At 44.9% G+C, this 24,469-nt stretch overlaps 2 protein-coding genes across 4 annotated transcripts; one reads left to right on the forward strand and one right to left on the reverse strand.

Moving 5' to 3' along the window:
- Window positions 1–103: 103 nt before the first annotated feature.
- LOC148055190 (uncharacterized) lies at window positions 104–17,321 on the forward strand. 3 transcript variants are annotated; one of them, XM_087762600.1, is made up of 7 exons: window positions 104–590; window positions 711–1,035; window positions 2,979–3,073; window positions 3,158–3,214; window positions 8,776–8,845; window positions 10,441–10,585; window positions 11,152–17,321. In XM_087762600.1, exons 2-5 carry the CDS (start codon window positions 849–851, stop codon window positions 8,788–8,790), a joined length of 354 nt encoding a protein of 117 aa, XP_087618726.1. In that variant the 5' UTR covers window positions 104–590; window positions 711–848; the 3' UTR covers window positions 8,791–8,845; window positions 10,441–10,585; window positions 11,152–17,321. The 3 variants fall into 3 exon arrangements, 1 of the variants encoding a protein (XP_087618726.1); XR_015705853.1 differs by lacking the exon at window positions 3,158–3,214 and having other exon boundaries at window positions 104–1,035; XR_015705852.1 differs by lacking the exons at window positions 2,979–3,073; window positions 3,158–3,214 and having other exon boundaries at window positions 104–1,035.
- Window positions 17,322–21,272: 3,951 nt separating this feature from the next.
- Window positions 21,273–24,071, reverse strand: LOC104021395 (small integral membrane protein 15-like). The gene is given in 3 exon segments (XM_087762496.1): window positions 21,273–22,861; window positions 23,573–23,625; window positions 24,033–24,071. A coding segment is annotated over 1 exon segment (225 nt). The 5' UTR covers window positions 22,835–22,861; window positions 23,573–23,625; window positions 24,033–24,071; the 3' UTR covers window positions 21,273–22,609.
- Between the last annotated feature and the right edge of the window lie 398 nt (window positions 24,072–24,469).

Raw genomic sequence — 24,469 nt, forward strand, 5'->3', positions numbered from 1 at the left:
CAGCGAGCGGCCGCGAGCCACCCCGGGTCACGCCCCCTCTTCCCTTACATGGCCGAGGGGGGCGGTGCCGGCCGCCTCGCCCACGGCGGGGGGTGGAGCCTTATACAAATCGGCGCTACAAACATAAATAGAACGGCCCAAGGAAGGCTCGTTCCGCGCGCTCGTGGCGCATGGCGTGCGCGCTCGTGGTGCGGGGACGCTGTGCCGATGTGTCGCCTTTTTCTTCCTTCCCCCGCTGAGATCACGCGCGCAAGCCCGAGAGCGTCTCGCGCGCCTGGTGGGAAAAGGGGGCGTGGCTGGCGGTGCCCCTCTCTGACACCATATAAGGAATGGAATGTGGGGGTGGGGCCATCACGGCCTCAACCCCGTCACCTCTGCTAGGAAGGCCGGTGGCGGGGGGGTGAGGAGAACCGCGTCCCGCAGCCGGAAAATACGGTAACGGCTGAGGCAGCTACTCTCGCCCACAGAAAGGCGGGGGCTGGCTTGCCTCCAGCGCCTCGCCCGGGGGAGCAGAGCGACGCCCGCCTTTCGCTGGAGCTCCGCGAGAGTTGAGAGCCGCTAGGAGGCGGCAGAGGCGCCTTGGAGGGCAGGTAGGAGGCGCCCACGGGCGGCCCCACATTGGGTGGGGTGGCCTGGGCTCCTGCCTCAGAGGCGGGCTGAAACGGGCGAAGCCGGAGTGGTGTTGTCAGGGTGCTGCTCTTCCGGGGCAGGAGCCGGGATGGCTGACCTCACGCGTGCCCGCGACAAGCCCTTGAGGCGGCTCAGTGAGGCACTCCCCAAATCTTTACCTTCTATTCGAGCTGCTACGGTAGCTACGGCCATTGGGACGTGGGGTGAGCCCTCGCCTCATGGGGTGCCCGGCATGTTCTGGCTTGCTGGTCGCGCGCGCCGTGGGCGTGTTTGCGCGTGGGCTGGTCCCTGGAAGCGCTGGCTGCAGCCCTGCGCGAGCTCCACGCGGCCGGCTCGCTTCGAGGATGGTCCGGCTTGGAACCGCTCTGGTAGCCCAAGGTGAAGGGCTCCGTGCCACGACCCGCGGTGAGTAAATTGAACTCAACGTGTTGTGTTTGCCTTGGTGTCGAAAAGGTCTGTAAAAAGGCTGGTGTTTGCTATCTGTCCTGGTTAATTTTTAGCAAGCGGTGCGGTGTGTAATGTTCGCAGTTGCCGCAGAGCGCAAGGTGAGAAGGATTCTTTTTATTTTTCTGTGTTCATTAAAAACCATACTATCCGGGATCATACCGACTCCTCAAATTAAATGGCCTTCCTGGAAAAAAAAAAAAAAGAGAGAAAATGCTGATGAGCCATGGTGGCAGGCTGAGGATATAAGACTCCTGTATAGCACAGGGTAAATACCAAATGCTACTTCTGCTTGTAGCAGGGAATTCTGTCCCTAATTACAGCCACACTGCTAATGTAAAATATTATGAAAATAATATATAATAAGGATCAGAGCTAGCAAATAAAGCTGATACCATCTTTCTTATGGAGAGAGACCTTGATATATCATTTTAGAACAATCAATATTTTTAATTAATTAAATATTTTGAAACTTTAGCCTGAAAATGGCATTTTTGGCCACTTACAGTTGAAAACACTTATTCATCTCGCTTGGATTTAACAATAAACAGCACTTGATAGCATACGATGCAGAAGCCGTAATTTGAGTGCCTAGTTGCTTCATTCATGTAGGCTAGTTTACCCAGCTAGACTACAGGAGATGGCTCCATCAGGGAATGCAGCTAAAGAATGTCAAGCGTGTCAGGCCTAAGATCTAAGTAGTAGATAACATCAAGTTGAAACTGAACATCTACTTTTTGTTTCCACCAAAAACCAAGACTACAGAAATAGTTTATTTTCTAAACAGGTGATTGAAGAGCTTTGTGGAAACTGCGTTTTCCATTAAAAATGGATGGGGAATTCAATGAACTGTATCAGACTTGCTGACTTTGATTTTTAAAGAAAGATTGGCAGAAAACCTGAAGATGGTTTAGAATATGCAAGTATTGGCTTTTTTATATGCTAGTAAGCTCTTAGACAGTAGCGTTGACTTGTAATTTCACAGGTAGAGAATTTTTTTTTCTAGGTATAGAACTTCTTTTTTTTTTTCCATTTTCTGCTGTCAGTTGCTTATACTAAGAAAATGGCTTTTAAACTCCTTGGTTAAACTGCAGACTACAGAGATGGACTAAACTGTGTTCTGCAGAGTTTATTTTCTGTATATACTACAAGGTGTTTTTTCTCTGGGATCATGAGAGCTACCTTCTGGATAGGAAATGAGTATAAACTGATGCTTGTGTTTCTGGGTATAGACTGCACAAAACAGTTGCTCTTGAGGTGACAGTTTCATAAATTCACAGATACCTTGCTAGGATATTAACTGGCATCTTCATCATTTTAGGCATATATTTTACAAGTGATGTACTGGATTTATATACTTAATTCCAACTAAATTTTGGAGGTATTTGGGAGCCTGAATGCTACAGGCAAGAGATGAGGATGTAGTATTTTCTCTTACTATTGATATGGTATTGATTTCGGTATTTCTGAGAGCAGAGAAATGGAATATGTAGAAAGTAAAAAATGAACTTCATGATTGCATGTGTATGAGAGCAGAGGAAAATATTTAATTTTCACCACATCACTTACTCTTTGTTAATAATTGTTCACATCTTGAAGCAATTTTTCTTCTATGTTCTTCTAGTGCTATTTCTGTTTTAAACAAGTGTCTAGCAAGTCAGTAAAAATGCTCTTCTAAATTGGGTAATGGCTGTTCTTTATCAGGTCTTAGCCACCTGCTGCAATAAAAATAACACACTAATGCCACTGGAAGAATTCTTCCTGTCATAGTAAAGAAGCTTTACAGTAAAAATTGAGAAATAAGAAGAGTGAGAGATATGCCAATGAAAAATAGAACTTCCATAATAAGCAGAAGTAGCCCATGTGTCAGTTATCTCAACTTAGTCCTTCTTCTGTCTTTTCAGATCTGAGCGGAAATTATCAAATTCACTTAAGAAATCCCAGAGAAAAGCAGGTGGAAAAGCCCATAGATCCACCTTTTACACCCATCTACTACTTGGTAGGAACAGCTACTTCCCGTTAAGTCTATTAATATTAATAGCTACACAGGATGCTGTTGAAGCTTTTTTCATTTCTGGGCTAGGGAGTACATGAAGAGGTAATGGCATCTTTGCTTACGGCAGAATTTCAAGAGCACCAGGTATGCTTCTCCTTGGGCTCCCTCTGCATTGGTGTAGCTCCATAATGGCTTGCAAATTATAATCTGAGTCTGAAGTTCCTTTGTCCTGCTAGTATTGCCCCTTGAGTTCCTTTAACTTTCTGAAAGCAAGTGAGAAGATGTGTTAATTCCAGGGAAGAAATTAATATGTGTTAAAGCCATACCTGAACTATATTTAAATTTATAGTTATTTTTTTCTTTCAATAGATGTTGTTCTTGTGGAAAGACCTTGCTGAGCTGAGCATTCATTTCTTCTTTTCCTGCCTCATGGTTTTGGGAGGTCTTTATTCCAGAGCTATGCAGAGAGGAAGGAATGGCTGCAAAACAGCAACCTTGAATTGGTTAACTTCCTGCATGTAATCAAAGGCTATTCTATGAGCTACTTGGAAAAATACCCTTGGCCACCACTCAGTGAAATTAATTCTTAATAATGTTTCAAAGCATTAGGCCACTTGCAGTCATTTTCGCTCATTCCAGTAATACATACAGGGCTTGAGCATTCTACCAGTTATGGTAATTTAAAAAAAAAAAAAAATCACATACAGCTGCACAGTTGTGTTTGTATGAAGTAATGGTCTAAATGTAGAAAAATGGATTGCAGACAACCTAATATTGGCCAACACAAGTCACCCTGGTGGTTAAAACTTATCTGGAAAGATGAGAAAAATAACAACAGCCATTAAGAGGAAACATGGCATTTAAGCTGAACAAGAGTCCAGATTCATGTGCTGCATAAAATGTTTCTAAATGCTGGGAGGGTAGGGGGTCAGAGATGAAGAGGAAGAAACTTGGGAAGGGAGGCTAGAGGGCTCTCAGAGCTAGAGCTTTAAGAAAAAACACAAGAAAAATTACTCGAGGTGACGGCACTAAAATAATCAAATACAAAGTGACTGATGGGCCTACTGAAACAGCTGAATTTAAAATGCTGAAACAAGTCCTTTTTGACCTGTTTCTTTAAGCTTTTTTAGATAACTAAGCACTTCAGTTCTTATAAGAAAGCTATAGGTTTTATGGATTCCAAATGTATTCCATCATTTATCATTTGAAAGCTTGACAAACGCTGCTGTAGGTAAAGGTAGTGAATATCACTACACTTTGCAGTATAGCGACTCTGGAAATTCAAATACAGGAAAAATGGGTAATAGCAGTGAGTGTCGATAAAGTTAATGTCTTAAGATTGGTCAATGGAGAAAATAGCGTGCTTGATCAATATCTTTGGTTTTACAATGTTTTCTTAAATAGTTTCATTCATTATGTTCAGAAACTATTTTTAATTTAAGGAGTTAAAAATAGAATGTTTGCCTTTTAGTAGCCTTTTAAATCAAATACTCTAGGACAAATATTGCCAGCTCTTTAGAGTCTCTCTATTAAAGTGAAAATAAACCAGCAGCACTGAGCCCTTTCAAAGTGCAGCTTTTTATTCTAATTAAATTCCATGATGATTCCAAAACTGAAGTCAGAGACTAGAATCTAAAAGCATTTAGGAAAATGTACTTAAAATACTAAGTGTGCTTTACCAGTGTTCTACAATAATGAAAAGATACAAACATCCTAATTTGACCTAAATCCTCTTGACATTAGTTTCTGTGTCCTCTACCTTTTTGTGGCTTGATACTTGACGTATGAAGTCATTCTGAGATGGACTGAACAGGAGGGCATTCATTGTATGTGCCAGAGTCCCAGAGCTGTGTGAATTAATGCTGCTCTGTATTTCCTCAAGGAATGAGTACATTTGGTTTACATTTATTGAGAACAGGCCCTGGGAATGAATTATTTCTTCCTTATAAGGAGCCTTGTGCTCCTTGTGCAAAGCCAAATAGTCAATTCTGCTGGCTACCGGTTGGCTACTGAAAACATGTAGTATCTTAGAAGCTTCCTATTGAAGTTTTTGTTAGGTTAGAGACTTTCTGTGCAGGGGGAAAAGTCAGAGGAATTACATTCTCCAAAACAAGTAACTTGACTGGAATGCAGGGTGGTGGCCAGTCTTGTCCCCCAGAGAGGGGATGATGAGCAATAAATTTTTCTCACCTTGCTGCTGTTTTTAATCAAGATTTTTTCATCAAGTTTAAATGCCACCCTAGTTCTTGTCACAAGATTTGTAAACACTTATCATGAAGACATTACCTGAATTACATTCATGCCTAATACTTAATGTCTTTAAAAGTAAGACCACTTGTTCTCAGGGTACCCAGCCCCCTGAGCTGGAAGACAGAGACGGGGAGCAGAATGAAGCCCCCATAATCCCAGGGGAAATGGTTAGCGACCTGCTACACCACTTAGACGCTTCCAACTACAGGAAGCTTCGGGCTCACAGGCTCTCATCCTGCTGGGGGACTTCAACCACCCCGACACCTGCTGGAAAAGTAGCACGGCAAGCTGTAGGCAATCCAGGAGACTCCTGGAGTGCATCGAGGATAACTTCTTAGGCCAGGTAATAGACAGCCCTACCAGAGGGGATGGGATACCGGACCCGATGGTCACCAACGCAAGTGAGCTAATCGGTGATGTCAAGACTGGAGGCAGCCTGGGCTGCAGTGATCATGCACTGGTGGAGTTTGCAGTCCTGAGGGATATGGGTCAGGTGAAGAGTAAAGTCAGGACCCTGAATTTTAGGAAAGCAAACTTCCAGCTGTTCAAGGAGTTAGTTAGTCAATAGGACCCCCTGGGAAAGTGCCCTCAGGGACAAGGGAGCAGAACAGAGCTGGCAGGTCTTCAAGGATGCTTTCCATAGGGCACAAGAGCTCTCGATTCCCAGGTGCAAGAAATCAGGCAAGGAAGGGAGAGGCTGTCATGGCTGAGCCATGACCTGGGGGTCAAACTAAAGGGCAAGAAGAGAATGCACGGGCAGTGGAAGAAGGGACAGGTATCCTGGGAAGAGTACAGGGACACTGCCCGGTTGTGTAAAGATAGGATCAGGAAGGCCAAGGCTCGGCTGGAGCTGAACTTGGCAAGGGACGCAAAGAATAACAAGAAGGGCTTCTACAGGTATGTCGGCCAGAAAAGGAAGGTGAAAGAAAGTGTACTCCCCCCGATGAACACAACTGGCAAACTGGTAACGATGGACGAGGAGAAGGCTGAGGTACTCAACAACTTTTTTGCCTCAGTCTTCACTGGCAACCTCTCTTCCCACACCTCTCGAGTGGATGGACCTCAAGGCAGGGACTAGGGGAGCAAAGTCCCTCCCACTGTAAGAGAAGATCAGGTTCGCAACCACCTGAGGAACCTGAACGTACACAAGTCTATGGGTCCCGATGAGATGCATCCCAGAGTCCTGAGGGAATTGGCTGATGTAGTTGCCGAGCCACTCTCCATGATATTTGAAAAGTCATGGCAGTCAGGTGAAGTCCCTGGGGACTGGAAAAAGGGAAATATTGCAGCCATTTTTAAAAAGGGTAGAAAGGAGGACCCTGGGAACTACCGACCTGTCAGCCTCACCTCTGTGCCTGGGAAGATCATGGAACAGATCCTCCTAGAAGCTATGCTAAGGCACATGGAGGACAGGGAGGTGGTCTGAGACAGCCAGCACGGCTTCACCAAGGGCAAGTCCTGCCTGACCAACCTAGTGGCCTTCTATGATGGAGTGACTGCATCAGTGGACGAGGGAAGAGCTATGGATGTCATCTATCTGGACTTCTGTAAGGCCTTTGACATGGTCCCCCACAATATCCTTCTCTCTAAATTGGAAGGATATGGATTCGATGGGCGGACTGTTCGGTGGATGGTCGCATCCAGAGGGTAGTGGTCAATGGCTCGATGTCCAGGTGGAGATCAGTGACGAGTGGTGTCCCTCAGGGGTCCGTACTGGGGCCAGTGCTGTTCAATATCTTCATCGATGACATAGACAGTGGGATCGAGTGCACCCTCAGCAAGTTTGCAGATGACACCAAGCTGAGTGGTGCAGTTGACACGCCTGAGGGATGGGATGCCATCCAGAGGGACCTGGACAAGCTGGAGAAACCTCACGAGGTTCAACAAGGCCAAGTGCAAGGTCCTGCACCTGGGTCGGGGCAATCCCTGGTATCAGTACAGGCTGGGAGATGAAGGGATTGAGAGCAGCCCTGAGGAGAAGGACTTGGTACTGATAGACAAAAAGCTGGACATGAGCCGGCAATGTGCACTCACAGCCCAGAAAGCCAACCGCATCAAAAGAAGCATGGCCAGCAGATTGAGGGAAGTAATTCCGCCCCTCTACTCTGCTCTGGTGAGACCCCACCTGGAGTACTGCATCCAGCTCTGGGGTCCTCAGCACAGGAAGGACATGGACCTGTTGGAGCAGGTCCAGAGGAGGGCTACAAAAATGATCAGAGGGATGGAACACCTCTCTTATGAGGAAAGGCTGAAAGAGCTGGTGTTGTTCAGCCTGGAGAAGAGGAGGCTGCGGGGAGACCTTATTGCGGCCTTTCAATACTTAAAAAGGGCTTATAAGAAAGATGGGGACAGACTTTTTAGCAGGGCCAATAGCGATAGGACAAGGGGTAATGGTTTTAAACTAAAAGAGGGTAGATTCAGACTAGATATAAGGAAGAAATATTTTACAGTGATGGTAGTGAAACACTGGCACAGGTTGCCCAGAGAGGTGGTAGATGCCCCCTCCCTGGAAACATTCAAGGTCAGGTTGGCGGGGGCTCTGAGCAACCTGATCTGGTTGAAGCTGTCCCTGCTCATTGCAGGGGGGGTTGGACTAGATGACCTTTAGAAGTCCCTTCCAACCCAAAGCATTCTATGATTTTAAGTGTAAATGAAGAGGCACCGCTTTAAGAGTACCTGGGGATTGGTCTAAGTTGCATTATTGCCATTGAACGTGCGTTTATTTCATACTGTTTACTAAATGGAGAGTATAACCATGGCAACATTCATGACATGCTCCATATGGATTTGCCAACATGAGAGTGAATTTAGCATTCAGAAGACAACTGTTTGAAAGTGGCTTGAGAACTGAAAAATCATGTTTCGGACTACAGTCCAGATGAGAATACACTTCAGCATCTTCAAAGTGAACATTATGCAAAATTTACTACTTTGGCTTAAGCTGATCTCAGCAAGAGTATTTGTGGTATCATTTGTATAGATCTTACCTTGATGAGCGAAAGCGGAATGGTATAAATATTAATAGCCAGTGGTGATTCTGAAAAGCCCCATAACAGCCTTAATTTTGTGTGACGTATACTTAAAAATGCAAATACTACTAGCCTTATATGCTCAACTGTAGTGCAAAGGTAGTTAAAATCTTTTTTCCAAGTTTACTTGGGAAAAAAAAAAGAATGACAATTCCGAGACAAGATGACGGTTCTACTGTCTGCATATAAAGAAAAAAGGTGTGGGGTGAATGGAAATAAGGAGGGGAATATAAAAGGAAATTTCTAGGTCTGAGTTAGTCCTCTGCTGTCCCAGGTATAAACTGTTGATAAACTTAGTCTAATAAATAATTTTTGTTGTTGTTGCAGCATTTTGTGATGTTCTTGCAGAAATCTTTTATATGGGAAGTTGTGGTCTGACAGAATGAAGGTGGATTGAATAATTGCTTGCTTCATGTCTCTCCACAGGTCACTTCTTTCTGAAAGGAACAGAGTCAATGTAACTACACATTTCTCATTGAGAGTCATACCAGCTGTTGTGAGTAATGCTGAACAAAAATATTTACCTGGTTACTCTGCCTGCACTTTTATCTGTGGTTAACTTCAAAGTTTTTGTCTGAGTCAGTTTCTTCTTTTGTGTGCATCTGTTACATAGCAGGAAAGACATGTTTCTGTAAATAAGCTTCACAAGTCCTTTAGGAGATGTGTAGGAAAATATAGAACTGCTTTTAACTAACTTTTGAAAGTTGGCTAGATTTTAAGCTGACTCTGCCCTTTCAACAGATGCTCAGAACGGTGACTGCTCTTTATTGCCTCAACACACCATCTTGGGATAACACATCAGCCAGTCTGATGGAATATTTTATGTAGAGTTACTACTTCCCGTGAGTCAGTGCTGTAAACAGCAATCACGTCTGCAAAGAACACAGCATCATTCATGTCCCTTGCTGCCCTCATGGCTAGAAGTGGTACATTTAGGGAGGGTTATGTTAGTCCTAAGAATCATATGGACTATAGAGATGATGGAAATGTTGCTTGTAAATCACAAAAGACTGAATAATTAAATATTTTTTTCTATGTTTGGAGCATATGGGTAAACCCCAAACTTTTATCACTTCACAAGGTGAGAAAGCACATCCTATTTCAGCAGTAACTCAGGAGTATGTTAGCCATCAAAGCTAGGTTTAACGTAATGTGTTCAGATAACTTCAATTCAGTGTTTATTCAAACTGATCAAGCAGCTGTCTGGATTGCTACTGTTCGTTTTCAATAAATTTGAAACTGGGGAAGACAATCCAGAAGACTTGACGAATTTAAGAGTACTGGCAGTAAAAAGGATAAATAGGACAATCCAGATGATTATTGGCTAGCATCCATGTAGGTAAAAATCCATATAACTGAATACAAGTCTGATCAGTAAGCTATTAAAGGAAATCAGTAGAACTAATATTGGTCAATATGGGTATATGAAAAACAGATCTGACCACAGTTTTATTAAACAGCACACTTGATAAAAAAAACTATAGTCTTTAAATAACAATAGTGTTTATGTGATACTTAGACTTCTTCCAGACATTTTGACTTAACCCTGCATGACATTTTTTATGTGTTTTGCTAATTTAATGAATATGACCTGTTATTTCATAGAATATTGGTTAACTGACAGCCGAAAACAAAATAGTAAATGGAGGATTCTAACTGAGCAAGTATATTCATAATAGGGTTATTTGGGGAATTGCTTTTGGCCATGTGTTATTTACTGGGGTTTTTTTGCTCCTAAGTTTCAAGCATATGGAGTATACACTTAGAACAGGCATCAGTTAGCAAAAACAACCAACTAAAATTGTGTAACTTAGATTGTCACTGAATACAGTATACAGTAGTATGCATCTGATTTGTTTGAGGAGCAGCTTGGTAGCCTAGCTGAGACAGGTGAGCTCAGACAACTGAAAATTGCTGTCAGGATGTTTCATCTCTGCAAGAAAGTCAGGTACTATATATATATATAGTCTACTTTTGAACTTTGAGCCGGTCTTTTTAAATATTTGTCTTATGCCATAGATGTGTCACTACTATTACCCATTCTCTGCCTTGCATAGCCTTTTCACATGTATATATTTGCTATCATTCCAGACTACACTTTCATCAAATCATCAGCAAGTTTGCAGACTATGTTTTTCCCCTATGAAGACAATCCCCATGTCAGAGGATCTCTTAGCTCTATAACTGGCCCAACTTATGCAAGGCGGCCTTAAAACTAGTGGATCTTGACAAAAAAGTATGTCTTATTCTTTCTGTGTGTTCATTCTTATTTGTTTCTCCCAGCTTTACTAGTATCAGAGTTAGAGCTCTACAAAATTGCTCTAGATCATTTCTGAACAAGTCTATTGGTACAAATAAGGGAATAAAACCATGTCTGCAGATAATTCCCATAGTTTAATCATCAGTCACATTATGGCAAAGTTAATGCTGATGTTGTGTTTTTCATCCTCGGAAATTTGTGTTTTGCTTGACCTAAGAAGAACTAAAATTTGCCAATTGCAGGGGGGATGGACTAGATGACCTTTAAAGGTCCCTTCCATCCCAAAGCATTCTATGAAAATGCTGGTTGGAATTTTTCTTCTTTTAACAAGTGTTTATTTGGAGATTTGGAGGAGGAATTAAGAGGTATAGAGAGATTTATTGAGGAATGTAACAATGAATGAACTCTTAAATATGGTGCTTTGTTCAAAAAGCCTCATGTAGTTCTTGGCTATGTGAAGAGAAATCTCTAGGGACTACAAAGACAATTCTAGTTCTATGTTTGGCACTGAAACAATTTTTGTTGGAATTTGCTTTGTCCAGTTTAGGATTCAAGAAGACTGTTGGTAGACTGTATTGGGTTTACGTGGCAAGGTTTTGGTAGCAGAGGGGCTGCAGGGGTGGCTTCTGTGAGAAGATGCCAGAAGCTTCCCCTATGTCCAATAGAGCCAGTGCCAGCTGGCTCCAAGACGGACCTGCCAAGGCCGAGCCAATCCGTGACGGTGGTAGCGCCTTTGTGATAACATATTTAAGAAGGGGGAAAAATTGCTGTGCAACAGCAGCCAGAAGAGAGGAGTGAGAATATGTGAGAGAAACAACTCTGCAGACACCAAGGTCAGTGAAGAAGAAGGGGGAGGAGGTGCTTCAGGTGCCAGAGCAGAGATTCCCCTGCAGCCCATGGAGAAGACCATGGTGAAGGAGGCTGTGATCCCGTGGAGAGGAGCCCATGCTGGTGAGGAGAGTTCTCTTTTCTTTGTGAAGGGCCGGGTGCCCTGGAATGGGTTCGCCCCGAGAGAGAGGCCTGCACCTTGGAAAGTGTCATGGTTCTGGCGGTGTCTGGTGAGCTCTTGCTGGCCCATGAAAATCCACGGGAGAGGCAGCCGATCGAAAGGGAGTCAGGTTCAGATCCACAAATCCGGAGTGGTGGAGATGGGTGCCGCAAGGCCCCCAGTACGGTGATGCAACTGATCCCAGAGAAGCCGGCGGGAGCCCCGGGAAGACTGTGAGGAGGAAGGAGCAGCAGAGACAACATGTGATGAACTGACCACAACCCCCATTCCCTGTCCCTCTGCGCCACTCAGGGGGGAAGATGTTGGAAAGGACCCACGCTGGAGCAGTTCGTGAAGGACTGCACCCTGTGGAAAGGACCCACGCTGGAGCAGTTCGTGAAGGACTGCACCCTGTGGAAAGGACCCACGCTGGAGCAGTTCGTGAAGGACTGCACCCTGTGGAAAGGACCCACGCTGGAGCAGTTCGTGAAGGACTGCACCCTGTGGAAAGGACCCCATGCTGGATGAGGGGAAGAGTGTGAGGAGGAAGGAGCAGCAGAGACAATGCATGATGAACTGACTGCAACCCCTGTTCCCCATCCTCCTGCGCCGTTCTGGGGGAGGAGACAGAGAAAATTGGGAGTGAAGTTGAGCCCGGGAAGAAGGGAGAGGTGGGGGGAAAGTGTTTTAAGATTTGGTTTTATTTCTCATTGTCCTACTCTGATTTGATTGGCAATAAATTAAATTAATTTTCCCCAAGTTGAGTCTGTTTTACCTGTGACGGTAATTGCTGAGTGATCTCCCTGTCCTTATCTCAACCCACAAGCCTTTCGTTATATTTTTCTCTCCCCTGTACAGCTGAGGAGGGGAATGATAGAGCAGCTTGTTGGGCACCTTGTGTCCAGTCAAGGTCAACCCACCACATTGACAGAAAAGGTTGAGAGAAGAGCCAGAAAAATTATTGATTCATGTGGTGTGATACAAGGAAGTTTTTCTGTTTGCTTTATCAAACAGAAAAGTATTGACTGCAGTCCAAAAGTATCTTCAGTGAAATAGAAACTTAATATGTGGCTTTTCCATCTAGCTGACAAAGACATAACAGGATCTGATTGCTGGATGTTGAAGCTGAACAAAATTGGACTAGAATTGAGTGGTCCAATTTCTCCTAATTAATGAGCAATTAACCATTGGAACAGTTTGATGAAAATTATAATGGGTTTTCCATCTCTAGTAGTTTTAGACATCTCTTGAGGTTTTCTTAAAGGAAATATTCTAGTTGAACTCCGCAGTTGTCCGGGAAATCTCTGGGACTTCTATGACAAAACAGATCAGCCCAGATGGTCACAGTGGATGTTCTAGCCTTATCTCTGATGGGGACCAAGATGTTTTTGGTTCGTCCTTCAGCCCTGCTATGGGCTTACTTCATGCTCCAGTTTTTTGCCTATGGATGCTAACAGTTGTACTGGAGCTTCAGTGCAGCTGCATCAGTTTAAGAAAGGGCATAATCGTCTGTAAATGGTATAGCGTGGCAAGGGTTCCAAACTGCAGAAAAGCCTGTCCTAAAGATGTATGCAGAGGACAGCCAGCCACACGTGGAATTTTAGCACTCCTTTTTCTTGTTTATTCCAGTTTCTGAGCAATGATCTTGTGAATTAACAGCATATATGGTGATTCTGTGCTACTATAAAAGCTTGCAGCCATATACAGAAGGTGGAATACTGTTTTGGATTAACCAGTCCTAGCTCATGTATTAACTCTTGTATGCCTGCATGATTTTAAATGCACCAAGGATATGTCCATATTGACACGATTTTTTAGCTTGTCCGAAACTTGCAACTTGCATTTGGGCTCTTGTTTGTAAAGTGATTGTTGTGGTTTAACCTCAGCCGGCAACTGAGCACCACACAGCCGATCGCTCACTCCCCCCCCGCCCCTGTGGGATGGGGAAGAGAATTAGAAGAGTAAAAGTGAAAAAAAACTCGTGGGTTGAGATAAGAACAGTTTAATAATTGAAATAAAATAGTAATAATAATAATAAAAAAAGAATATACAAAGCAAGTGATGTACGATGCAATTGCTCACCACCCACCGAATGATGCCCAGCCAGTCCCCAAGCAGTGGCCCCCTGGCCAGCTTTTCCCTAGTTTGTATACTGAGCATGATGTCATGTGGTATGGAATAGCCCTTTGGCCAGTCTGGGTCGGCTGTCCTGGCTGTGCTCCCTCCCGGCTTCTTGTGCACCTGGCAGAGCATGGGAAGCTAAAAAGTCCTTGACTGGTGTAATCACTACTTAGCAACAACTAAAACATCAGTGTGTTATCAACATTATTCTCATCCTAAATCCAAAACACAGCACTATACCAGCTACTAGGAAGAAAATTAACTCTATCCCAGCTGAAACCAGGACAGTGATATTTAGTCCTTCAAATAAAAAGTGCAGAACTAATTAGTAACTTTAGCTTATCATTATTTACAGCAAACCAGTTCCCTCTTTATGCATAGAAAAATAAAATTATATCCTTGCCTGGCTGAAATCTTCCTTTCTGCAAGTAATAAAAAAGGCAAAGATCCCTTACAATGGCTACTTCAGCCTTTTTGCAGCTTGGGACAAAACCACATTGGCAGAAGGACAATCTGATGGCTATGAAGCCTCACTGAACTCGACCTGAATATGAACTTATACAAAAGGGACCTCTGTGCAGTGACAAGAACTTGAAAACAGAATATAATTACATAAGAAATTTAAAATAAGTTGGGGAGCATGTTTGAATGAGATCGAGCATTCCAAGTAGTCCCTAACAAGAATTGAGTGTTTGTATCTCTGTTGCCACTCATTTTTCTTTATGACTGATCAGCTGAATTTTCTGTTAAGCTTCCTCCAAGCTAGAACCTTATACTTCATAGCAATCCTTCTTAACAGCCTTTTGGTGCAAAGTTGGCCTTGGTATCCTATACAAGTCTCCCAAACTCTAATTACTTTGATACTGATGAGGAAGGGATGTGTTTAAAAAAAAAAAAAGCATCACAAAGGACCCTATGTTTTCCTGTCCTGTGTTGAAGAAGCTGATAAATTGCATGATCTTAAATCAAGACAAGGAAGAGCCACAGTAGTGTCATGAAGGTAGTAGGTAGCACTGGTCACCTTGTCATTGCAGCACTGACCAGGAGGGAGCTGTACTAATTGCTGCCCTTGGTATTAGTAGCTCCAGGGCTTATTCTCTATTCAGATGAAGCAAGTTTCTCACTAAGCTCCCAGGCAGTCATATTTTACTACGGAGGAGATTCTTTATTCTCTTTTAGGGGTAGGTTTTCTCTTTTACATTCTCATCAGGCTGACTTGCATGTTCTTTGTAGTTTCACTGGTCACCACTCATTGAGGAGTACATGTGATGTGTCACTACTTCTTCATCCATCTTTGAATCAGATAGTTGTCTGATTATACTTAAAAAAAACTACTCTGGAAATCTACAGCTAAGCAAAGCATGAAATTAGATTCTAAGTAGGCCTTATGTCATAGGCCTGAATCTCTCGGGTGGCTGGTCCTATGTTTCTATGCCTTGTGAACTCCAGTTTTGGATTGCGTGCTTTTAAGAATCATCTTTAACTTTGAATCTTTGTGTGTCCCCTCCATGGTAAAGACTGTCTGGTAACTCTCACTGAGACAGGAGGCTCCAAAGTACAACTGTCATGAGACAATGGCTTAGTACCTCATGCATCCACAGTTGATTTTTGCCTTCTCCTACTGGAGTCTTTTGTCTCAGATGCTATAGTTTGTGTTGCAACAAAGTCACAAGGAGAGACCTTGCAAAACAACTTCTCACATGCACTCAGCACAGCATTTGCTGGTCTATGCGCAACTACACTTGACCATCATTTCCCACTTTCTCATAGGCATCTGAAGAAACAAATATTGATCTGTGGCTGTGGGGAAATATAATGGATATACCTTTAAATTGTTGTAACCCATGATTTGAGTTGCATGTTATAGGAATGACTATAGCAGGAACCACCTGAACCAATGGAGGAGAAGCCTTACAAGAAGCAGTGCAAGTGCAGCAGTGACCCGACCTGAGCTGGCTTTGGTGCCCAATAACTCCACGCAACACACCACCTCTCCTGTCCTGAGTGACCACCATCACAGATGGAGCCCAAAGTCATGGACTAAATGAACTCAGTGGACATTTTGTGGATGTTTATGGACATTTTACAGACATTTCACAGGGGTGGTCCATAGACTAAGGGAATGATATCTGTGTATTGTATCAAAGGATGGGAAAGGTGGTAGTGGGTAATGAGAATGTATTGGATAGTGTGAGACCTGAGCATGATGTAAATGGTATGGTATAAGGGGTGGAGAACGTGCTGGTTTTGGCTGGGGTAGAGCTAATTTTCTTCATAGTAGCTAGTATGGGGCTATGTTTTGGATTTGTGCTGGAAACAGTGTTGATAATACAGGGATGTTTTCATTATTGCTGAGCAGTGCTTACACAGAGTCAAGGCCTTTTCTGTTTCTCACCCCACCCCACCAGCGAGTAGGCTGGGGGTGCACAAGAAGATGGGAGGGGACACAGCTGGGACAGCTGACCCCAACTGACCAAAGGGATATTCCATACCATATGACGTCATGCTCAGCATATAAAGCTGGGGGAAGAAGAAGGAAGGGGGGGACGTTCAGAGTGATGGCGTTTGCCTTCCCAAGTAACCGTTACACGTGATGGAGCCCTGCTTTCCTGGAGATGGCTGAACACCTGCCTGCCGACGGGAAGTAGTGAATGAATTCCTTGCTTTGCTTTGCTTGTGCGCGCGGCTTTTGCTTTACCTATTAAATTGTTCTTATCTCGATCCACGATTTTTTCTCACTTTTACTCTTCCGATTCTCTCCTCCATCCCACTGGGGGTGGAGTGAGTGAGCGGCTGTGTTGTGCTTAGTTGCCGGCTTGGGTTAAACCATGACAGGAAAGGAGTCAAAACCTTCTCCATCCTCCTTTCTCCAGTTTTGCTTTCTGTCTTTGCATTGAAGGACACTAGGCAGCATTTCTCATTTAAGATTCCTGTAGTGAGGTTGTATTTCCCATGATAGCTCATATTCTTATCTGGTGTCAATCATAGTTCCAGTCAACTTCAATGGATTTGATAATTTATACCATCTGAGGTTCTGCAGCTGAAAATTCTATAATAAAAAGCAGCTGCTACTTTAATCAGAAAAATGATAAGTGCCAAGTATGTGTCTGAGTCTAGCTATTTTAATACCTGATACTCAGCTGCCAGCAGACCACTGCATACTGGAGAATTAAAGTCCTTTGTCTTGTGTCTGAGTAACTGGGATTGTGTCCTGTATTTTATCCAAAATGAAAGTTGAACAGAGACTGTCATAGTTCTTGACAGCAACTTTGCTGGGAGACCCGAAAGACAGAATTCCCTCAAAAAAGCCTGTGAGCTTGTCTCTGCTAGAAGCTAGTCATATCTTTATACTGACTGTGAACATTACGTATTATTATATGCAATATTTTAAAGCAGCTACTTAGGTTTGTCACTTTAATGTGTTTTAGTTTTCATTTCTATATTCATCTTCAAGCCATATGAACATTACTTGATGTTTGGTATTAATTTGAACTTGTAAAGAATATGAGATTGAACAGATATCAACTATTTATATCAAGAATATGCTAAGAATTTGTAAAATGTTTCATAGAAAACATGGTCTCTGACCTATTCCAGAATGTGATACTGTAAATAAAGTGCCTATCACTATGTTTGAAGAAAATGTGTCGTCTTTATTTACAGTTCTTGATTTAACTCTCCACACAGAACAAATCATCATTTTTATATTACTGGAGTTTGTTATGCAATTTTGCCTGTAAAGAACTATTTTTTCCATAAAGCATGAAACTTTCCCCTATTACGTCAAAATTTATGTGCAATTGTGCTCTTACTAATAGTAACAACAGGGCATAGATATAAACATCACCTTTTCTATAAATCACATTCAGTCCTGGCTCAGGCATACTCCATGACTGCTACCCAGTGGGGACACCTTTAGTGAATAACAGAAGTTTCTGTCCATACTCAAAAAACATCCCTAATAGGTCAGTGAGTAAAAGAATAAAATTTCATTCCAGCTTGTTCATCATAAATCATTGGTCTGACAGTCTTTACATCTTGCAAAGACTCTACATCCATCTAGGCCTAAAAGTAATTTTTCATAGAATCATAGAATGGTTTGGGATGGAAGGGACCTTGAAAGGTCACTTAGTCCAACCCCCCTGCAATGAGCAGGGACAGCTTCAACTAGATCAGGTTGGTTAGAGCCCCATCCAGCCTGTCCTTGAATGTTTCCAAGGAGGGGGCATCTACCACCTCTCTGGGCAACCTGTGCCAGTGTTTCACTACCATCACTGTAAAATATTTCTTCCTTATATCTAGTCTGAATCTACCCTCTTTCAGTTTAAAACCATTACCCCTTGTCCTATCGCTATTGGCCCTGCTAAAAAGTCTGTCCCCATCTTTCTTATAAGCCCTTTTTAAGTATTGAAAGGCCGCAATAAGGTCTCCCCGCAGCCTCCTCTTCTCCAGGCTGAACAACCCCAGCTCTTTCAGCCTTTCCTCATAAGAGAGGTGTTCCATCCCTCTGATCATTTTTGTAGCCCTCCTCTGGACCTGCTCCAACAGGTCCATGTCCTTCCTGTGCTGAGGACCCCAGAGCTGGATGCAGTACTCCAGGTGGGGTCTCACCAGAGCAGAGTAGAGGGGCGGAATTACTTCCCTCAATCTGCTGGCCATGCTTCTTTTGATGCGGTTGGCTTTCTGGGCTGTGAGTGCACATTGCCGGCTCATGTCCAGCTTTTTGTCTATCAGTACCAAGTCCTTCTCCTCAGGGCTGCTCTCAATCCCTTCATCTCCCAGCCTGTACTGATACCAGGGATTGCCCCGACCCAGGTGCAGGACCTTGCACTTGGCCTTGTTGAACCTCGTGAGGTTTCTCCAGCTTGTCCAGGTCCCTCTGGATGGCATCCCATCCCTCAGGCGTGTCAACTGCACCACTCAGCTTGGTGTCATCTGCAAACTTGCTGAGGGTGCACTCGATCCCACTGTCTATGTCATCGATGAAGATATTGAACAGCACTGGCCCCAGTACGGACCCCTGAGGGACACCACTCATCACTGATCTCCACCTGGACATCGAGCCATTGACCACTACCCTCTGGATGCGACCATCCACCGAACAGTCCGCCCATCGAATCCATATCCTTCCAATTTAGAGAGAAGGATATTGTGGGGGACCATGTCAAAGGCCTTACAGAAGTCCAGATAGATGACATCCATAGCTCTTCCCTCGTCCACTGATGCAGTCACTCCATCACAGAAGGCCACTAGGTTGGTCAGGCAGGACTTGCCCTTGGTGAAGCCGTGCTGGCTGTCTCAGACCACCTCCCTGTCCTCCATGTGCCTTAGCATAGCTTCTAGGAGGATCTGTTCCATGATCTTCCCAGGCACAGAGGTGAGGCTGACAGGTCGGTAGTTCCCAGGGTCCTCCTTTCTACCCTTTTTAAAAATGGCTGCAATATTTCCCTTTTTCCAGTCCCCAGGGACTTCACCTGACTGCCATGACTTTTCAAATATCATGGAGAGTGGCTCGGCAACTACATCAGCCAATTCCCTCAGGACTCTGGGATGCATCTCATCGGGACCCATAGACTTGTGTACGTTCAGGTTCCTCAGGTGGTCGCGAACCTGATCTTCTCTTACAGTGGGAGGGACTTTGCTCCCCTAGTCCCTGCCTTGAGGTCCATCCACTCGAGAGGTGTGGGAAGAGAGGTTGCCAGTGAAGACTGAGGCAAAAAAGTTGTTGAGTACCTCAGCCTTCTCCTCGTCCATCGTTACCAGTTTGCCAGTTGTGTTCATCGGGGGGAGTACACTTTCTTTCACCTTCTTTTTCTGGACGACATACCTGTAGAAGCCCTTCTTGTTATTCTTTGCGTCCCTTGCCAAGTTCAGCTCCAGCCGAGCCTTGGCCTTCCTGATCCTATCTTTACACAACCGGGCAGTGTCCCTGTACTCTTCCCAGGATACCTGTCCCTTCTTCCACTGCCCGTGCATTCTCTTCTTGCCCTTTAGTTTGACCCCCAGGTCATGGCTCAGCCATGACAGCCTCTCCCTTCCTTGCCTGATTTCTTGCACCTGGGAATCGAGAGCTCTTGTGCCCTATGGAAAGCATCCTTGAAGACCTGCCAGCTCTGTTCTGCTCCCTTGTCCCTGAGGGCACTTTCCCAGGAGGCCCTATTGACTAACTCCTTGAACAGCTGGAAGTTTGCTTTCCTAAAATTCAGGGTCCTGACTTTACTCTTCACCTGACCCATATCCCTCAGGACTGCGAACTCCACCAGTGCATGATCACTGCAGCCCAGGCTGCCTCCAGTCTTGACATCACCGATTAGCTCACTTGCGTTGGTGACCATCGGGTCCAGTATCCCATCCCCTCTGGTAGGGCTGTCTATTACCTGGCCTAAGAAGTTATCCTCGATGCACTCCAGGGGTCTCCTAGATTGCCTACCGCCTGCTGTGTTACTTTCCCAGCCGATGTTGAGGTGGTTGAAGTCCCCCAGCAGGATGAGAGCCTGTGAGCGCGAAGCTTCCTGTAGTTGGAGAAAAAAGGCTTCATCAATAGGCTCCCCTTGATCAGGCAGCCTGTAGTAGACACCAACCACAAGGTTCCCTTTGTTGCCTTGGTCTCTATTTCTTACCCATAAGCTTTCAACCTGCTCATGGCTATTCTTCAGGGACAGTTCTTCACATTCTATCCATTTCTTGATGTAGAGGGCAACCCCTCCGCCCCTCCTTCCTCACCTGTCCCTTCTGAACAGCCTGTAGCCATCGATAGCTGAACTGCAGTCATGGGATTCATCCCACCAAGTTTCAGTAATGGCAACTAGGTCATAGCTTTCTAGCAGCATGGCGGCTTCCAGCTCCTCCTGTTTGTTGCCCATGCTGCATGCATTGGTGTAGAGGCACTTCAGCTGGGCTGTCAGCCATGTCACCTTCTTGGAGGAACACCCCTTGGTTCCCTTGAGGCATTTCTCTGATATTTCCCTGTTGGCTCCTATTACCTCAAGAGCCCCCTGCTCATCCCCGTAAGACTTTGACTGTGCTGCAGTGTCTCCAGCACGCCTCAGATCAACAGGCTGAGGGCCCCTGTTGGCATCCCATCCCCCGCTAGTACCCCATCCCTCCCACCTCTTATCACAGGCAAACCTGATATCAACCGCCTCCCCCTTCAAATCTAATTTAAAGCCCTGTCAATGAGCCCCAGAAGCTCCTGAGCAAAGACCCTCTTCCCCCTTTGAGAAAGGTGAATCCCGTCGGATGCCAGCAAGCCTGGTGCCCTGTAGGCCAGCCCATTCTTGAAAAACCCAAAATTATGAAGTTTCCTGGTATGCATGAGTAGAAGCATTGATAAATGAGAGAATACTGGATTTTAGGAGACGAACTTTTTTCCTGCTACCCAAAGGTCATCTCTTACATCTCTAGGGCTGGTTGTTTCATGTTTCCTCTGTATCATCCCCTGTGTTTAATACTGATACAAAAATTCACGGATGCTTCTCCTCACAGTCTGAATCCCCCCAAGGGAGAAACGGAGTATTCAGAGAGTCCCTGAAATGAAACTCCATAGCAACGAAGTTACCATTAAGCAGGTATTCTTTATTGCAGCGCTGGGCAGCACTGGGGATTCTCCACCATAAGTGCTCCACCGATTTGGTGGACTTTCAGAGATTGTATACTATAAAATCCTACATATTCACAGGATTTCCGAGAAATCATTTACATAAACATGAGGTTTCCTGGAACTCATTAACATATGCAAATGTCCGATCCGCATGCGCAGTCGTCTCCCGTGGTGGTCTTCAGGTGGTCTTTGGGGGTCTTCAGATGAAGGCTCGTAGTCTTCTTCACTGTGTTCGCTGATTGACCTTTGCTTCTGTGCAAACTCAGTCCCAGCATCACATAAACTGTGTCCTTCAAGGCTGTTGTCATCCTATTGTGACTTCCTATCTTCCGTGCATTTGTTCTCCCAAGGCCCAGTTGTCTGAGATGGGATTATCCCTGAGCCCCCTTATCTTGCAACCATTCTAACTACTCCCTAAATCCCAAAGGCCTTTCTTTTGTTTAGTTAAGTGACTAAGATATTTAAATATCCTCCTTGCCCCTAGGCTTTTCAGGAGGCATTTTGATGCAGTGGCTTTGTCTATCTTGGCTTTAACCCTTTCAGAACAAGTAATCAAGTTTCCTGGAGTTTGGGCTGAATTTAAAGACTGGTAGTTCAGGAAACAGGAAAACCCAAGTTAAGTTCTTTGTGCAGACAGGCCCACCATCAAAGAAACTACAGCAGCCCCTATGGGCACACGGCTGAATGAACCACATGGTCATATGCAGTATCCTTTAAAGGAAATCAGCAAGGTATACTAGCAAACACCGAAGCTATCTTATCTCTACAGATCTGCTGAAGGTATACCAAAACTTGCCTTTCTGCAATCCAGTTTACCAGGAATTACAAATACTTGTAAGCACAACATGAACTACTTCTGCAAAGGATTCCTACAGGAATAGAAGCAAGGAAAATGGCTCACTACGCTAAGAAAACAAAGATCATAGCATTAAGGAGTCATTCACATTTTCCCCAAGATACTTGTTAAGTCATAGCTCGGCTAAGGGAAAAAAGAAAATCTACCCCTAGTGCCACCCAACATATTAATTTTTTAATTTAACATGCACATTTTGAAAAGCAACCTGCACTAGAACACAAGTAGTAGATTTACTGACTGTAACAAGCATCACTTGGGCAAACTTTAACACAAATCATCTCAGCAGAAAAAAAAAAACAACATATTGAAGGGATTAAATTTCATACTTCAAGAAATAACAGGATCAAGTATCAAAGGAAGGTTAACACAAAATGTACAACAGTGCTTCATTAAAGAAGTGGATTCTTTGCACAAGGCAGGTCTTTTTTTGCCCATTTAATCCTTCTTTGTTCGTTTGGCTTTTGCAACATTCTCTTGGCATTACTGTTTCTTCTTTTGCTCTCACTCCCTGGCCTCAATCATTTTTGCAAGCTTCCATGAAAGTGCTGCACTAATTACAAACAAGGGTGTAAGGGCAAAGATCACTGAAGTAAGAAAGCCATATGTGTCCTTTGCAGCCCACTCCATGACATATTCAGCCCAAGCTTTAATACCAAACATCTTTTCTGTTTTTCTATTGGGGAAACCCTGTGGAATAATAAAAAAGAAATCTGAGTATTCAGAAAAATAAAAGCAATTACTATTTTAATACATCATCATCTTTCACTAGTAAAGAGCAAGCTCATTTTTGCTAGAAGTTAAAAGTATGTTAAACTGAGCACAATACAAACAAAGTGTTGACCCTACCTTAAAGTACAATGTTTACAAAGTAATTAGGCATTTCATCCAACAAAGCTTCAGATACTACCAAGAAAGTGTTGCTACATGAAAAAAAAAAAAAAGTGAGGTATGTGCTTCTTTGGAAAAGAAGGAAAAAAAGCCCAGTTGGTTTATCTTTCTATAGATTTTATTAGGGAAGGGAGAAAGCTGGTGCTCTAAATAGTAAACTAGCCATAGTAAGTCGGTAAGTCAAAAAAAACCCCAAACATAAAAACTGTGTCTGAAGCAAGCATTAAGGTGCCAGTATGCATGAGTCCGTGCATAGGCACACATGTAGAGGCCACCAAACTGCCTCAGGCCAGTCACCTGCGAGCGCCCAGGCGGGCTTAGGAGGTCCGGAGTCCCTCGGCAAAGAGCAGGAGCTAGGCAGCCGCCAGGCTTCACCCAGGGTCACCTTCATGGTGACTCCCTCCCTACCTCCTTCCGGCGCAGTCGTTACGCCCGCCCCACCACCCGACACCATCCCGCCCCTCCCCTATAAGAATGGCCGCGCAATAGAGACAACCGCCCTGCCCTCACCTGCGGCGGGGGAACAGAACACCGCCTCGGGCATTCTCCGGGCGCCGAGATCCCTGCGGAGAGAAGACACAGGCCATGAGGGAAAGGCTCCCGGTGCCGCCAGTCTCCAGCAGCACTCGCCTTCGCCCGGCACATAGAGCGCTGCTCGGGGGTGGGAAGTGGAAGAAGGCAGCGGTGGATGGCAGCGGCGGAAAGGCAGCGCCGGAGCTCGGCGCGGGGCGGGGCAAGGCGGGCCGTGCCGTCCCGTCTCCCCTCACTTCCCTCCCACCAGCCGCGCCACTATCTCCCTCATCCACCCCCCACCACCGCCGCCCCACAGTACCACTGCCCTGGAGGACACCGGCCTGCCAAACAGAAACAGGAAGGAGGCACCCGCTCCGCGCATGCCGGCCGGGCACCGAAGAAACAGAACCCAACCACCGCAACTGGCTAGAGCAACCCCACCAGGCCCCAACCCCACCTCCTTCAAGGCTGCCCGCCTCACGTGACTGCGGGGGCGGGGCACCGCCCCACACATACACACAGACTTGGGCGTGGGCGGAGCGGCCCCGCCCTCCCACACTCACGGCGGGGGTGGGCCTCTCCCCTCCGCTCCCCTCCCCGTCTGGGCGGTGTTTCCCATTCAAAGCCCCAAAGTGCAGTGCCGTACCTCCTATAGCTGGTGGATACCACCTACATCCCACTGATCATCCCCCGTGCTGTTGCAGTATTGAGATTTTTGTGATTCATTTAAAAAAAGCTGTAGTCAGGAAAAATGAGTTTCCAAGGTATCTGACTGGATTTTTCACATTGTAAAATAACCCTGTTGAGGGTGGTGGCAGGATGCAGCTCGTACCCAGTGACAGTCTGGCAGTGACCAGTCACCCACTCAGGCCAGTGCAAGGTTGGGAATTGGTG

Source organism: Nipponia nippon, unplaced genomic scaffold (assembly GCF_047370975.1).
Source record: "Nipponia nippon isolate SJK-2023a ecotype South Korea unplaced genomic scaffold, ASM4737097v1 scaffold_26, whole genome shotgun sequence".
Taxonomy (NCBI): Eukaryota; Metazoa; Chordata; class Aves; order Pelecaniformes; family Threskiornithidae; genus Nipponia; species Nipponia nippon.